This window comes from Oncorhynchus mykiss, chromosome 5, assembly GCF_013265735.2.
Source record: "Oncorhynchus mykiss isolate Arlee chromosome 5, USDA_OmykA_1.1, whole genome shotgun sequence".
NCBI classification, from domain to species: domain Eukaryota; kingdom Metazoa; phylum Chordata; class Actinopteri; order Salmoniformes; family Salmonidae; genus Oncorhynchus; species Oncorhynchus mykiss.
In genome coordinates this window covers 87,093,962-87,110,878 of record NC_048569.1, presented here as the reverse complement: position 1 = coordinate 87,110,878, position 16,917 = coordinate 87,093,962, and the positions used below count along the sequence as shown (strand labels likewise).

The window sequence follows — 16,917 nt, the reverse complement described above, 5'->3', positions numbered from 1 at the left end:
ACTACTTTTGTAAAATGTGATAGTTTATTTTGAATACATTTGCAAAAATGTTTTAAAAAAACAACATTTTGCTTTGTTATTATGGGCTATTGTGTGTAGATTGAGGGGGGAAAAACAATAATACATTTTAGAATAAGGCTGTAACGTCAAATGTTTTGGAAAAAGTCAAGGGGTCTGAATACACTGTATATAGTGTACATCTTGTTTGGGTAAATTGAAGACATAGTTGCATAATTTAGTCAAATGGTTGCTTAAGCAGTTATTATAAGAGCATCTGAATGCACTGGGTTTGTTGGATTGGCGAAGTATGTATTTATAACATCTTTTTAGCTTGTTTTGCCAATGAATAGATGGGATTTTGTTGGATTTAAGTAGGCCCTAGTACAGCTGTGTTTGAGGCTACATTGTTCTTGTATTCTCTCCCTCCCTGTCCTCCCCTCCCTCTGCAGCATGCTGCCGTTGTTTCTGAAGGATGGCCTGTTGGTGCCGTACGTGGTCACCTCCCTGGCCTTCCTGTTCTTCTCCATCTACCTGCTCTCAGCCCTTGAGCACTGCTCAGAGGACAAGCTGCGTCTGGGGCCCTACCGCCGCCTCCTCATCTGCATGCCCCGCATGGACCTCGGCAGAGTCACCAAGTGGAAAGTAAGTGTGGCCTGGTGGTGTAAACAAATTCCCTTTCACATTGCACTACCCCATATGCCTGTCATCCTTTATTCGTAGCAAGAAATGTATCAGATTGCAAAGCAAACTCTTTATTTGGATAGTACATCTGTAGATGCTCTACAGACTAATCAGTAACATTTCAACTAACCCTCGCCGTTATCCTAACCATAACCCTTATCAACAGATCGTATGAGGATGAAAAATCCAGACTATCCAAATAAAGTGTGACCCAGTTTGCTTTACCAGGAAGATAGTTAATGTTGTCTGTCTAGTTACCTTTACCTTGCACACGTAAGTAGGGAGATGAGCTTATTTAGATTTTATGACCATTTTAAATACACAAAGAGGCCACATCAGGCAAAAAAAGACAGTATTATATACACAAAGTCAAGACTTTCCATTGTGGTCCTCTATTAACTGGCAATCAGGTTGTTGTCAGAGGGATTTCATAGCAGCCTGTCTCTATGACTGGTGTTTCTAATAGTCTTAAGTGGTATCTACATCCAGGAGCACGGCGGCTCTAACCTGAATGGCATCAGCGTGAGAAGATATGGATATCTCTCCAACTGTATAAATAAAGATCATGTGCCACTGTACTGTAAGCTGTGTAGGCTGTCTGGGATGGGAAAGAGGATACCAAGTCATTTGCACAACTGAATGCATTCAACCGAAATGTGTGCTTAGGGAGCAGTTGTTGTTGGGGGTTATCTTCCTTGCTCAAGGGCAGAGTGGCAGATTTTTTCCACCTTGCCGGCTCTGGGATTCAAACCAGCAACCTTTCAGTTAATGGCCCAACGCGCTTAACCGCTAGGCTACCTGCCAGATGAAAGTCACTGCCAGGCCCCAAATATTATTTATCACTTATTTAAGTTACAGGCATCTCTGAAGTGCCTGGCCCCGGCCAGCTCTGCACCCTCCCCTCCTTTAGTGACATATGGGCAGGGGGATCCCAAATAGCACCCTATTCCCTATATACTGCACTACTTTTGACCAGAGGCCTCATAGAGCTCTATAGAATAGGATGGGCCCTGGTCAAAAGTAGTGCACTCTATAGGGTATGGGATGGGGTCGTAGCCAGACACCACCACCAGACAGAGCTGTGTGAGATCAGAAGGAAGGTGTCTTTTTATAGAGTCATTAACACAGGTTTGCTTAGATACATTTATTTACACAAGAGGCGTAAATAAGGAGGCCCAGTGATGGGGCTAGGGTTTCATGGGGTTGGTCTCATACGGAGGTGCTTACGACGCCTACCCTCACTGATCCCTGGGTCCGCAGGTCCCAAATAGACATGTTCATGTTGATCCTGCTACTAACACTGTTTGCCTTTCCGTTCTGGACGCACCGGTCAGGACTAAAATAAACGTCAGCTTGTGATGAGGGATGGTCATGTGAGGTCTAAAAAAAATGTTTTTCAGTCTGGTCTAGTAGAATAGATTGACTTGGGCCAAGGAAATACTTTAATTATCTATTTAGATGGGCTTAATTTATCAATTTGAATCCCTTGTCAAATTTACTTTCTGGTTTGACTGGAATTTATATCGAATTTTGAGCCCCACTTCTGGGCTGAGAGGGGGGGACTTGTCTCATATCCTGTGATGGCTCAACTCCCTTGAAAAAGAATGAACTGAACTCTCTGTCCATCTCTCCTGCAGTTCTATTTCTCCATCACGGCTATGGCTGGTTTGAGCTTTATGAGCGTGGCTTTGGCCCCTCCGGCCCAGCTGCCTGATTTGTTTCCCCTCCTGGTGTCTGTGTTCTCCTACCTACACTTCCTGGGCCTCCTCCTCTACTTCAACATTGTCCAGATAGCCGAGCCACCACAATCTGTGAGGAAGAACCAGAAGAAAAGTAACTGAGTAATGATTAGGGAGGTAGAGACCAGATGATAACTGAGTAATTATAAGGGTGGAAAAAACAGAACTGGGTGGTCACCACCCAACAGAAAAACTAACTAAGCACAGTGCTTCAGTCAATTAGCAATAAGGCCCATGGACCAACTACCAGTCTAGGGCCAATCATTTAGAATCTTTATTCTCTAGAGAACCCTCCTGTCAACATGAATGGTTGCTGTTTTGTCAATGCCTAATTATGTACATCAAGCATGATTATTTTTTACTTTACTGTTTTTCAATATTTTCAAATGTATGTAACAACATTACATTTATTTTGTACCAATAGACTATTTGTCTTAAAATAAAATCACCTGATATGAATTCTTGAATAACCCTTATTTTACAGCCATATTGCCAGCACAGACTCGATCTGTCAAAAGCAGTTTCAATAAAATCCTCGGTGTCCATCTTCTCCAAGCTAGCTCAATCACTGGTTGTAACAGTGTTGCGGTATGTTGTAGCCAGACAATAATGAGCCAAACCATGTCTTCCAACCATTTAATTTAGCTGAAAAATTCATTACAACACCTAGACAATTTTATTTTACCAGGTAAGTTGACTCAACACATTCTCATGTACAGCAACAACCTGGGGAATAGTTACAGGGGAGAGGAGGGGGGATTAATGAGCCAATTGGAAAACAAGGAGTCCACAAAGCACAAAAGGGCTATGCATTTCAACACAAAAAAGTAGTGGCAGGTCAGACAGGCCCTCAAACAAGGATGATGGAAGATGACATATCTGAACATAATGTCATAAAGCTGAAATACCACAGGAAAAAAAACAGTACAAGCAATCTTTCCCCTCTCTGCCTGTGAGTTAATGACAGCCATTAAAAAAAATCCATTACTACTATAAATGTTATCGGGTCACTGAGGGCCGCTGCTACACTGTATATCTGCAGCCGCTGGCCCTGCATCCTATAATACGAAGGGTGGGACAACCAGGGGCCTGTGGCTTTAAAATGACTACTGTGGATCGACTGGGAGGAAGGTAGTATCTAAACAGATGGGTTGCTTGCAGCAATGTACCGATGCTCCAGTGTTAACATGTATGTGTCAGTTGGGACAGGGAGGATGAGTCACAGGTAACATCATTGCCGCACCTGCTTCATGCACCACAGTCAAATGAAGAGTGGAGCGCTGGGGGGGGGGGGGGGGGTGAGACCCAGGGAGAGTGGGACCCTCTAGGAGGAAAGGGTTAGTGCGGTAGAGGTCTAAGGTGATGGGGGTAGAAGGCAAGGTGGAGAAGGTGGGTTGAAGTAGCGGGAGAGGTGGCGGGTGTAAGACCGCCAAGGGTCCCCTCTTTTACCTCCAGAGGGCCCGTATGAAAACATTAGTTTTGTTTATGGATGTGCTCGCTTTGTCCTTCACACGGCCTGCAAGGCTGATAGAGTGAGAGTTACATGATCTACCTTGGGCAGAAATAGGAAATGTGTCTGTGCACACCAGCTGTTGCTTAGGTCTCAGGCTGTAAGAGGCCCTCTGCTTTCCCTGGCACAGCCAAATAAAGAGCCAAAGAATGAAGTGTGTGTGTGCACTAGCCTCTCAGAGCCTATATTCCAGTTTCCTTCACCTTTCAAGGTAGCTAGAGGACATGGTGGGGGTGGATTTCATATAGCATCAGGTCTAATGGGACGAGGGCGTTCGCTCACTGAAAGAACATTTTCTCAGCACTGTATAGCGGCAGTTATTGTAGAGTCAACATTTGTCAGCGGTGAGGGTTCGGCGTAAACCTGTCTGATGTCTAAGGCATTTTACTTTGACACATTCCCCCCAATGACTGACAGGCAGCCTCCAAGACATCACTCTGCCTCACAAATGACAGCTTAGATTCTATATTCATCACCCAGCCGTCTCCGAAGAGGAAACATGTACACCACCACGTGAGAGAAGGCAGAGCTGCTATTCCATTTGCCGTCGGTCTGTTGAGAGTTGAGTTGAGGGGCTCCCTAAGCAGAAACCTACAAGGGGGACGTCAGAGGGGAAACCATGAGTGCAACCCTGCTGTCTGTTACACAGTAATGCAATCTCACCAGACTCAATAGGAAGACATAATGACTCATGTAGCTCTACTAGGAGGAAACAAACAAGTAACGTGTGATGACAATTGAACAATGTGTTACAGTATAATGGATCTTTAAACTCGATTCATAAAGACAAAGCTATAGGCTCCATCTGAGTCGTTGTACCTTTATAAGGCCATTATGGATTTCAGGAAATCAGAGGAGCTGCCAGTCTGGACAACGCCTGTGGAGAAAATGAATAATTTAGAGAATACAGTATTAACTTCTCTCAGAGCACTGCCATTCACAAACAGGTAAATCTGTAGGCTTAAGTGGTTTGATTTACAAGTGAAATACAGATGTTACTAAATACTTGCCTAATTGATTAAAAGTTAATATCAACAGAGGTGGAATTTTTGAAAATAATTTTTCACTAGAGGACAAAATCCAAACGACTGAAATCACATCTGAAGGAATGCGTAGTCTGAGGCTGCACCAGTGCAGCCCGGCTTCAGTTGTCACCAAAATAGTCTGTAATATAATTTATATCACTGCTCTTTAATTACAGCTGTGTGTTTAATCAAAAAGCATAACACTCCTCCCAAGCAGGTGCCATGTGTCTGATGAGAGGATTGATGTGTTAGATCGTGGTGAGGCCTGGGCCTTAGCCCTGGAAAACCACCCCAGCGCTTTGATTACATTTAAGAAATCCTGTCTTTAATACACCCCATTACTGCCGTGCTGACATACAAATCTTCCCCAACATGGACCCATCTATGGCCTGATCAATTTTTATACTGCTGAGCAGTCCCCTTTCTCCCCCTTTTTTCCCACCTCAAAATTCACATTATATAGGATTTTCTTATGGAAAAATGGCAATAAAAATCTGTTACTGCCCAGAAGATGTGCGCGTGTCAGTGGGTTGCCCATGACTAAATGCTTTTGAGAAAATAAAATGTAATTCTGTAGTAAGCAGATCTGTTTACATGTTATTTATTTTTATGCTTCTAAGAAAATATATTGTGAAGTGCAACATTGATTTAGATCATAACAAATGTCTCTGTACAGGTCGGAGGGAGAATTTACGAATCCTTTGCACAACTCCTTTAATTGAATTTTCCAAATCTCTCACCACACACAAATAATCAATACCTTCTGCTGAGGGAAACTTGCCTCAGAATTATTATGGCCTTCGCTTTACAATTCTGTAGTCATCAGCACATACAGGCAGGAGTCCTCCCTACTGGGGTATTTGTAATGCCTGGACAACCCTGTGGATTTATGTCTGCCTGAACCCTGATTGCTCACAAAAAGTGACTTCTCCAGAATGCTTACCGAAACTTTTGCTAAACTTAAATAATGTCCGTAAGTGCTGCGCAACACCACAGCAGGCACGTAGAAGAAAGAAGAGAAAGGGAGCGGGTTCAGAGGTTATAATATCAAAGTTCAAATATTGTCAATTGACTCCACTGTCTTGGCAGTGTGTGGCCTGGCGCTGTACTGAGCTACGCTGTTTGAGGCGTTGCTTGGCCCCTGAGACAGCGTCAGTCTCAAAGCCCAGATCTAAGAGCTGGTGTTCTCAACACGGCGCAGGTAACAATGAGGTGAGTTTAGTCACATGCACAGGGTCGAGATGTAAATGCAGGGTAGAGTGAAATTCTCAAGCTCCGAGCAGTGCAGGTCAAAAAGAAGTGAATGAAACAAGAATACAAATACAGTACCAGTCAAAAGTTTAGAAACCTTCTCATTCAAGGGTTTTTATTTTTTACATTGTAGAAAAATAGTGAAGACAAACTATGGAATAACACATATCATGGAATCATGTAGTAACCAAAAAAACAAATCAACATACATTTTATATTCTTCAAAGTAGCTACCCTTTGCACACTCTTGGCATTCTCTCAACCAGCTTCACGAGGTAGTCACCTGGAATGCATTTCAATTAACACGTGTCTTGTTAAAAGTTCATTTGTGGAATTTCTTTCCTCAATGCGAAACTTGCTCTCATGAGGACAGCCACAGGAAAGGAAGACCCAGAGTTACCTTTGTTGCAGGAGGACACATTCTTTCAAGTTACCAGCCTCAGAAATTGCAGCCCAAATAAATGCAAGTAACAGACAACTTCAACTGTTCAGAGGAGACTGCGTGAATCAGGCCTTCATGGTTGAATTGCTGCAAAGAAACCCCTACTAAAGGACACCAATAATAACAAGAGACTTGCTTGGGACAAGAAACAAGAACAATGGACATTAGACCGGTGAAAATCTGTCCTTTGGTCTGATGAATCCAAATTTGTGATTTTTGGTTCCAACCACTGTCTTTGTAATATACAGAGTAGAACGGATGATCTCAGCATGTGTGGTTCCCACCATGAAGCATGGAGGAGGCGTCATGGTGCTTTGCTGGTGACACTGTTGGTGAGTTCTTTAGAATTCAAGGCACACTTAACCAGCATGGCTACCGCAGCATTGTGCAACGATATGCCATTCCATCTGGTTTGCGCTTAGTGGGACTATCATTTGTTTTTCAACAGGACAATGACCCAACACACCTCCAGGTGGTATAAAGGCTAGTTGACCAAGAAGGAGAGTGATGGAGTGCTGCATCAGATGACCTGGCCTCCACAATCACCCGACCCCAACTCAATTGAGATGGATTGGGAGGAGTTGGACCGCAGAGTGAAGGAAAAGCAGCCAACAAGTGCTCAGCATATGTGGGAACTCCTTCAAGACTGTTGGAAAAGCATTTCAGGTGAAGCTGGTTGAGAGAATGCCAAGAATGTGCAAAGCTGTCACTAGGCTGCTATTTGAAGAAAGTCAAATATATATATTTATATATTTTTTTAAATTGATTTGTTTAATACTTTTTACTACATGATTCCATATGTGTTATTTCATACTTTTGATGTCTTCACTATTATTCAACAATGTAGAAAATAACACTGGGAGAGCCCTCGGGGATAGGCAGAATTTCTTCAGCCTCCTGAGGTTGAAGAATCGCTGTTCCTTCTTCACCATGGTGTCCATGTGGTTTGCCCATTTCAGCTCTTTGAAGATGTGTACACGGAGGAACTTTATGTTTTTGACCGTCTCCGCGGCGGCCCCGTTGATGAGGATTGGGTCGTGGCCAGCCTGGTTCCTCCTGAAGTCCTCAATCAGCTCCTTTGTTTTGCTGATGTTGAGGTTGTTTATCTGGTACTGCGCCGTCATAGTGCCTACCTCCTCTCTGTAGGTCGTCTTGTCGATGTTGGTAATCAGGCCTACTACGGTCATGTCGGCAGCGAACTTGATAATGGAGTTGGAACTGTGTGAGGCCAGGGAGTACAGAAGGGGCATTAGGACGCATCCTTGTGGGGCCCCCCGTGTTGAGTCATGCTCTAGTCACAAAGCAGAGGAGGACGCCTAGGGCTTTCCCTTTTACCAGGCGCTCTCTGGAACACTGGAGTGTCGACACTGAAAACAGGAAGCTTAGCTCACACAACTCAGCAGGCGTTTTCTACTTTTCCAGCCACAGAATATGACCCGTAGTTCTGTGAATTAGTTAACAGAGTGTCTTTGAACTGCATTGTTTTGACCCAAATTGAGCATTTTTCCCCTTAACTACAACTGTTTGTTTGTTTTACGGCAGCCTATCAGCTTTTCCTGGAGAGTGCAGGCAGAATAATCCAATCACCAAATCGGATTTGTATGACACTGCATTCATTGTGGACTAACTGACTACACAAAAAGCTGACAGTTAATTAGAAGAGAGAACTTATCAAATCTATCAATCAATCATTCTGGTGACCTCCTCGGGAAGGCCTGATATTAGGTCAGATTTACATTCTCATCTACTACCGTTGTAAAAGACTATATTTTACCCATCACCCCGTGAAACACAAACTTATACTAGCCTCGAGGATGCAGGCTTACATAAACAATCTGTCACGGCAGTTACCATATTCGACAGGACTGTTACACTTTAAAGCAATTGAGTGAGTGCACTCTTAAATCTAGCCTAATGGTCAGAACTGAAGTCAGAACTGCTAAATAAATAAAATGAACTATAAATGTAATGCAGGTTGAGAAGAACGCAGTCACCCTGACAAAGCAGTTACACTTTTCAGAGCATCTTACACCTTTCCATACATGAATGCAGGGCCTGAATGCCACAGCCAGCGAGTAAAACGGTTTACACTGGGAAGCAGAGCCATGCCTCCATGACACGATCACCATCATCGGTCTGGATTTCACGCTCCCTCCACAGCACAGATATGGGCCAGCGCTCCGCTCGCCTTGTCCACTGTCTTGAATAAAAAGCTTGTTTACTTTAAAAATGTGTCTCAAGGCAACAGAGGAGCTATTATCTTCCCCTAGCTATCTAGTTTGACGATGCAAACTTAGTTGTTGTAAGGGGGTTTATGCACAACCGATAAATTTCACGCTCCACCATGTGATAGAAAATGTGACGTTCCTCTGGTGTGGGGCCACAAGGCAACACATATGTTACGCTTCTTCACTGTAACTAATTAAAACAATTTTCGACGACCTTATCAGAAAACAAGCCCGACTTCCCTGACAATCCCCCTATTCATTTCCCACAAATCACCATTATGTGATTGGATCACAAGTATAGCTTTGCTGGAGGCATAATGTGTGCCTGAAATAATCAAATGAATTCTCTGCCTGGGAAATTGTGTTTGTGTTGGGAAAACAAAATGTTGTTTTTCTCCAAAGATGATAGTTTTTCTATTGGAAAATGGAGACAGACAAACACATTGAATGAATAGTGGATAAATGGTGATAAATAGCCCCAGTAGTAGATCAGATCAAAGCCTAGTAGCCCCAAGCCTGTCCATGTGACTGCATTCAAACCCATCACACCCATGTCAACCAGCTCATATAAACAAAACATGTTGTTTTCTTACTATCCCTTCATTTAAAAAAGGGTAAATATGTGACTGCTACATCCATATACCCATTGATTGAATATAACTTATGAATGCCTCGTGAGCTTAGTTCATATCCCACCAGAACTCAAAATACAAGCTTGTTTTACTCCTTCGTTTGTAAACAAAACATGCCTAAAAACATGGGTAATACTATCATTTTGATTTCATGGATGGTCAGTCCTTGCATCAATTGCTCTGTAAATTTCAGTGGTTACATTTCTCTAGCCCCATCCCTCAGCAATTTACCAAAACACTGGCTGGGTGATTGCTTTGTAGTTGTTTGAACTGTAGAGATATTCTCTTTAAGGAATACTAGAGAAAAGTCACCATAATAATAACTTATGATAATCTAATTATAACCCAATTCAATGCAGGAAATATCTCATCTGAATGTATGGACAAGAAAACGCAACTATTAGTTTTATGGTGTTATAGGATTGGTCAAAAGGAGAGGAGCCCACGCACTGATACACTTTTCATTTTAGATGCTGCTAATGTTTTGGCCCTATTGACCTTCCTCAGAGCACATGATATCATAAAAAAAAAGTTATTTAAAAGCTAAACTCAGCATAAAAATTAACATCCTTTTCAGGACCCTGTCTTTCAAAGTTAATTAGTAAAAATCCAAATAACTTCACAGATCTTCATTGTAAAGGGTTTAAACACAGGTTCCCATGCTTGCTCAATGAACCATAAACAATTGATGAACATGCACCTGTGGAACGGTCGTTAAGACACTAACAGTTTACAGACGGTAGTCAATTAAGGTCACAGTTATGAAAACTTAGGACACTAGAGAGGCCTTTCTACTGAAACTGAAAAACACCAAAAGAAAGATACCCAGGGTTACTGCTCATCTGGGTGAGCGTGCCTTAGGCATGCTGCAAGGAGGCATGAGGACTGCAGATGTGGCCAGGGCAATAAATTGTAATGTCCGTACTGTGAGACACCTAAGACAGCGCTACAGGGAGACAGGACGATCAGCTGTCCGTCCTCGCATCGGCAGACCACGTGTAACACCTGCCCAGGATCAGTACATCACACCCGCAGGACAGGGACAGGATGGCAACAACAACTGCCTGAGTTACACCAGGAATGCACAATCCCTCCATCAGTGCTCAGACTGTCTGCAATAGGCTGAGAGAGGCTGGACTAAGGGCTTGTAGGCCTGTTGTAAGGCAGGTCTTCACCAGACATCACCGGCACCAACATCGCCTATGGACACAAACCCACTGTCGCTGGGCCAGACAGGACTGGCAAAGTGCTCTTCACTGATGAGTTGCGGTTTTGTCTCACCAGGGGTGATGGTCGGATTCGCGTTTATCGTCGAAGGAATAGGCATTACGTCGAGGCCTGTACTCTGGAGCGGGAACGATTTGGAGGTGGAGAGTCCATCATGGTCTGGGGTGGTGTGTCACAGCATCATTGGACTGAGCTTGTTGTCATTGCAGGCAATCTCAACGCTGTGCGTTACAGGGAAGACATCCTCCTCCCTCGTGTGGTACCCTTCCTGCAGGCTCATACTGAAATGACTCTCCAGCATGACAATGCCACCAGCCATACTGCTCGTTCTGTGCGTGATTTCCTGCAAGACAGGAATGTCAGCGTTCTGCCATGGCCATCGAAGAGCCCAGATCTCAATCCCATTGAGCACGTCTGGGACCTGTTGGATCGGAGGGTGAGGGCTAGGGCCATTCCCCCCAGAAATGTCCGGGAACTTGCAGGTGCCTTGGTGGAAGAGTGGGGTAACATCTCACAGCAAGAACTGGCAAATCTGGTGAGGAGGAGGAGATGCACTACAGAACTTAATGCAGCTGGTGGCCACACTAGATACCGACTGTTACTTTTCATTTTGATCCCCTTTGTTCAGGGACACATTATTTAATTTCTGTTAGTCACCTGTCTGTGGAACTTGTTCAGTTTTATTTCTCACTTGTTGAATCTTATTGTTTATACAAATATTTACACGTTAAGTTCGCTGATAATAAACACAGTTGACAGTGGGGACGTTTCTTTTTGTCTTCTTCTGAGTTTACAAGCGTCTACCACACTTAGTAAATAATCTGAGATATGATTGTGTCAATAAAGTATTGTTTATCCTAAACACTTTAAAATGTTATTACATAATTAGAGTAGCACGTACCTTGCAAACGGCTCTGGCCAGCACCATTCACGCCAAGGCTGGACTCTGCTTTGGATGCTGAAAATATGTTCCAAATCTCATAAAAATGTTTGGACAACAAGCACACTGACAAATACAAAGTAACAAACAAAATATCTGACAATGTATTTGCTCTAAGTAACCCCTGGCCCAACTAACTATTCATTAGTAACTAACTAAATCTAGTTTACAAACCAAACTAACATTTGTCACATAAATTCTAGGGACTGTTGCTTTTTCAGTGTATTACTTAACTTAGTTCCACTATAGCAGGGGTTGGCAACAGGTGGCCAGCGGGCCAAAACCGGCCTGCAAGTGATTTTTGTTTGCCCCCCCCCCAAAAAAAGTTTTAGTAAAAATAATAAATTGGTAGAGATTTCAATTTTGGGGTAAAAAAAAAAAAAGACAGTAAAATCACCAGCTCAAAATGAGTTTAATTTAGTAAATCTGGGTGGGCATGGGCCCAACAAACTTGGGAGCTAGGCACACCCACTGGGGAGCAAAGCGCAGACAATCAGAATTAGTTTTCCCCCACAAAAGCGCTTTATTACAGAAATAATTACTCCCCAGTTTCATCAGCTGTTCGGGTGGCTGGTCTCAGACGATCCCGCAGGGAAGAAGCCAAATGTAGCAGTTCTGGGCGGGCATGGTCACACATGGTCTGCATTTGTGAGGCCAGTTGGACGTACTGATAAATTCTCTAAAACAACATTGGAGGCGGCTTATGGTAGAGAAATTAACATTACATTCTGTGGAAACGGCTCTGGTATGCCAATTGCACGCTTCCTCAATACTTGATACAACTGTGGCATTGTGTTGTGACAAAACTGCACATTTTAGAGTTGCCTTTTATTGTCCCCAGCACAAGGTGGACCTGTGTAATGATGATGCTGTTTAATCAGCTTCTTGATATGCACACCTGTCAGGTGGATGGATTATCTTGGCAAAGGATAAATGCTCACTAACAAGGATGTAAACAAATTTGTGCACAATTTGAGAAAAATTAGCGCATTTGGAACATTTCTGGGATCTTTTATTTCAGCTCATGAAACCAACACTTTACACATTGCGTTTATATTTTTGTTCAGTATAATTATGTTCCGGCCCCCTGACCATCTGCTTCGACAAAAATCGTCTTGCTGCTTAATCTAATTGCCTACACCTGCACAATAGCTTATTGAATGGCCCTTGCCATCATACCATATACTGTATGGTTATACTAAGTGGTTAAAACCCCACTGACCAAGTTCTCTGTGCCTCCTCAGTTCGGTCTTCAGGTCAGCAGAGCCTCTAGAAAAGAAACTCTTCAGCTCACTGCTGCCCTCTGCAGCCTGATGCCAAAAACAATACATCACTTTTCTCAGATTGATATTTAAAGGGTGAGCAGCTCCTTAACATCAAATATAAACTGTCCCTACAGTGCATGCAATGACCTGAGAATGCCAGAGCAAAAATCAAGGTTAAGGCTATCATATACTGTAACTCAAACTGGAGCTATGATGGACGCACTAAATGTATTTTTTCATCGATAGGGAAATTTGACAAAACATTTTTTACTCACCACTATTTTCTTCATCTCTTGCCTTGCCTTGACAAATGCTCCAACTGATGCTTCCAGTTTAGAGCTGATGGCATGTAGTCTGGTCCAAATGAATTAAAATGTCCAAATGAAGTGTTAAATACATTCAAATCATAGGTTAGAGATATAGGATTATACAACTGCTATAGTTAAAACTCTCATAATATCCCATAATGACAGCACGTCTAGTCTATCAAATACGTCATGACCATACTTGAATGGTAACATTTAAATAGATCCCTCTTAAATGACTGCACTATAAAATTCAAAACTAATGCTTGTCTTGATGGATAGAACAGACTCAGAATGGGTATGCTTTGGGGAAGGAAATTGCCCTCGTCTTAAAGTACTCTTATCCAACTATTTTTAGTGCTATGTAAATCACTGATAATTCGGCCAATGATGAATCCACTTTGTTGCATGTCTCCTGTCATTAAATTATGATTTGTCATAATGACCATCAGCCAAGTGTGGCAATTTAAATATATCCCCCTTCTTAATAAAAAGGAGACATCTTCAACAAACAGGACGTTATTATATACTGAACAAAAACATAAACGCAACATGTAAAGTTTTGGTACCATGTTTCAGGAGCTGAAATAAAAGATCCCAGAAATTCTCCATACTAAAAAAATATATAAATGCTCCTCTCTTACGCGACAGCATGTTCCAGTTCCAGAAATGTGTCACGCTGCATGAGACAAACGGTGGTCACACCAAATACTGACTGGTTTTCTGATCCACGTCCCTCCCTTTAACTTCTTGGTGACAGGTGGGCAGTATTGAGTAGCTTGGATGAATAAGGTGCCCAGAGTAAACTGCCTGATACTCTGTCCCAGATGCTCATAGATGCATATTATTAGTATCCTTGGATAGAAAACACTCTGACATTTTTAAAACTGTTTGAATGATGTCTGTGAGTATAACAGATCTCATATTGCAGGCAAAACCAGGAAGTGGGAAATTTGAGGCTTGTAGTTTTTTGTAACTCAGTCCCTATTGTAGATACAGTGGGATATTGGTTATGTTGCTTATTGGTTATGTTGATTCTACTGTGAAGTGGGACCGAATGAGAGAGGAATGAGTCGGGTGTCTGGCAGATTGCCACAGGCTCTGAGGCGCGGTCACGAGAGAGTTAGCTCTCGTTCCATTGCTTTTCTACAGACATAGGAATTCTTTAACATTTATGATAAAAACATCCTAAAAGATTGAATCTATACTTAATTTGACAAGTTTCTTCAGGCTGTAACGGAGCATTTTGAACTTTTCATCCGACGTTCGGCTGGACCTGAACGAGCTTTTGGATTTATTTACCCAACGCCGTAACAAAAGACGCTATTTGGACATAAATGGACATTATCAAACATTTATTGTGGAACTGCGATTCCTGGGAGTGCATTCTGATGAAGATCAAAGGTAAGTTAATATTTATAATGCTATTTCGGACTAATGTCGACCACCCAATATGGCGGATATCTTTTTTACTGGTTTGTTGTCTGAACGCTAGACTCAGATTATTGCATGTTTTTTTAAATATCTGACACAGCGGTTGCATTAAGGAGAAGTATATCTCTAATTCCACGTATAACCATTGTATTTTCATCAACATTTATAATGGAGTATTTCTGTAAATAGATGTGGCTCTCTGCACAATCACCGCATGTTTTAAAACTACTGAACGTAAAGCGGCAATGTAAAATGAGATTTTTTAAATATAAATATGCACTTTATCGAACAAAACATACATGTATTGTGTAACATGAAGTCCTATGAGTGTCACGTGATGAAGATCATCAAAAGGTTAGTGATTCATTTTACCTCTATTTGTGCTTTTTGTGACTCTTCTCTTTGGCTGGAAAAATGGCCGTGTTTCTGTGAGTTGGTGGTGACCTAACATAATCGTTTGTGGTGCTTTTGCTGTGAAGCATTTTTTTTTAATCAGACACTGTGGCTGGATTAACTAGAATTGTATCTTTAAAATGGTGTAAAATACTTGTATGCTTGAGGAATTTTAATTATGAGATTTTTGTTGTTTTGAATTTGGCACCCTGCACTTTCACTGGCTGTTGGCGAGGTGGGACACTACTGTCCCACATATCCCAAAGGCATCTGTGACCAACAGATGCATATCTGTGTTCCCAGTATTGTGAAGCCATAGATTATGGCCTAATGATTTTATTTAAATTGACCGATTTCCTTATATGAACTGTAACTCAGTAAAATCTTTGAAATTGTTGCATTTATATTTTTGTTCAGTGTATATATTTAGCTAGCTTAGCAGTATTACTGTTGTGGACATGGAGACATCGTGATATTTACAGTACTCACATTTCCACTTCCGTCTGTGGCACCTGTGGTTTATGGGAATTAGCAGTTTTCCCACTGGCTTTGGCTTTACCTGTTGAAGTACAAAATGTCGCAATGGAAATTGCAAAAATATGCAAATTCATTAACATTTTATATAGATGTTGAACAAGCTATACATTTAAATACTATCAATTATTACCATTTATAAACTAGGTGAATCGAGCCCCGAATGCTGATTGGCTGACAGCTGTGGTATATCAGACCGTATACCACAGGTATGACAACATTTATTTTTACTGCTCCAATTATGTTGGTAACCAGTTTATTATAGCAGTAAGTGCCCTCATTGCATCATGCCTAAGAACAGCCCATAGCCATGGTATATTGGCCATATACCACCCCCAGTGCCTTATTGCTCCTGCATACTACCTCTTCTTTTACGTGTTACTCTTTTATTGTTGGTATTGCACAATGTACTGCATTGTTGAGGGAGCTAACAAGCATTTCACTGCACCTTTTATACTGGCTGTAAACTGTGTATGTGACAAATATTTTTTGTTTTGGTTTGTTGATTTTCTGAGGTCATTTCTTTGTCATGATGTGGAACCTTACTGTACCAGCTTGGGGAGCTGCACTTGGAGTCATCTGGTAGGTACCAGTCAATGGGGAGTAGTTCCTGTTTGGTGCAGGTCTCTTGGCTGGTGTCTGCTTTGTGCATAGACATACAAATAATACATTTACCCATTAAATTTTCTCCTGGTTATGCTTATTAGCACTAACGTTACGATGCAGAACAGAACTCACACACAAATTGCCAGTTCAATTCAGCAATACAGTAAATTAGGCTCAAATTCCTTATGACAATCACTGATGTATTCTACATTAACTCACGTTGTCATTGTCCTCCATTCGGAGTGTTCTTTTGACTCTGTGAAAGACAGTGAAGATAATTTAGAAATATGAAAGAAAGTGTGTATTAGAAACTATAGTACTGTTAGCTTAATTAGTACCCCCCAGACTGGCTTGTTTAGACAACGTTAGCTACTGTAGCGAGCTTGCTAGTTTATCGAGAACAACTACTTCCAAATCAAACTTTAATTTGCACAGTTATTACATTGTATGATTAATAATGTTGATAAATGTGTAGTTATCTAACACAAAGGAATAGATAGTAAGATACTTACGGCATTTTGTTGTTGATAGTTGACAAACAACTTCTGAAAGGCCCAGTCCAATGGTAACAAATTTGGCGCGTACAGCGTTTGCAAGAGAATTTGAGTCCTCCGGAAACATGAGCAACACGAAATTCTTATCTGCCGGTCATAATTACATCTCTTATCTTTAATATCAAAGTATTCGCATATAGTATTGATTAAA

General features: G+C 41.8%; 2 protein-coding genes across 8 annotated transcripts in view; one reads left to right on the top strand and one right to left on the bottom strand.

The window, feature by feature from the left end:
* Positions 1-2,879, top strand: part of alg6 (ALG6 alpha-1,3-glucosyltransferase) — a 36,342-nt gene extending 33,463 nt beyond the window's left edge. For both annotated transcript variants that reach the window (XM_021604621.2, XM_036978630.1), the window contains 2 exons: positions 450-642; positions 2,319-2,879. In XM_021604621.2, the coding sequence (XP_021460296.2) occupies positions 450-642; positions 2,319-2,522 (397 nt within the window). In that variant the 3' untranslated portion in view covers positions 2,523-2,879. The remainder of the gene's footprint in view (positions 1-449; positions 643-2,318) is intronic.
* Positions 2,880-3,042: 163 nt separating this feature from the next.
* Positions 3,043-16,845, bottom strand: si:dkey-148h10.5 (uncharacterized protein LOC107988039 homolog). 6 transcript variants are annotated; one of them, XR_002473639.2, is made up of 9 exons: positions 16,725-16,839; positions 16,432-16,468; positions 16,153-16,245; positions 15,562-15,631; positions 13,216-13,294; positions 12,898-12,985; positions 11,637-11,693; positions 4,750-4,807; positions 3,043-4,521 (listed from the first exon to the last, which is right to left on the bottom strand). XR_002473639.2 is itself a non-coding variant. In XM_021604625.2 (9 exons), exons 1-8 carry the CDS (start codon positions 16,727-16,729, stop codon positions 4,752-4,754), a joined length of 483 nt encoding a protein of 160 aa, XP_021460300.2. In that variant the 5' UTR covers positions 16,730-16,833; the 3' UTR covers positions 3,043-4,521; positions 4,750-4,751. The 6 variants fall into 6 exon arrangements, 5 of the variants coding, with proteins under 5 accessions (XP_021460300.2, XP_021460297.2, XP_021460298.2 ...); XM_021604625.2 differs by having other exon boundaries at positions 16,158-16,248; positions 16,725-16,833; XM_021604626.2 differs by lacking the exons at positions 3,043-4,521; positions 4,750-4,807 and adding an exon at positions 7,254-7,866 and having other exon boundaries at positions 16,158-16,248; positions 16,725-16,833.
* Between the last annotated feature and the right edge of the window lie 72 nt (positions 16,846-16,917).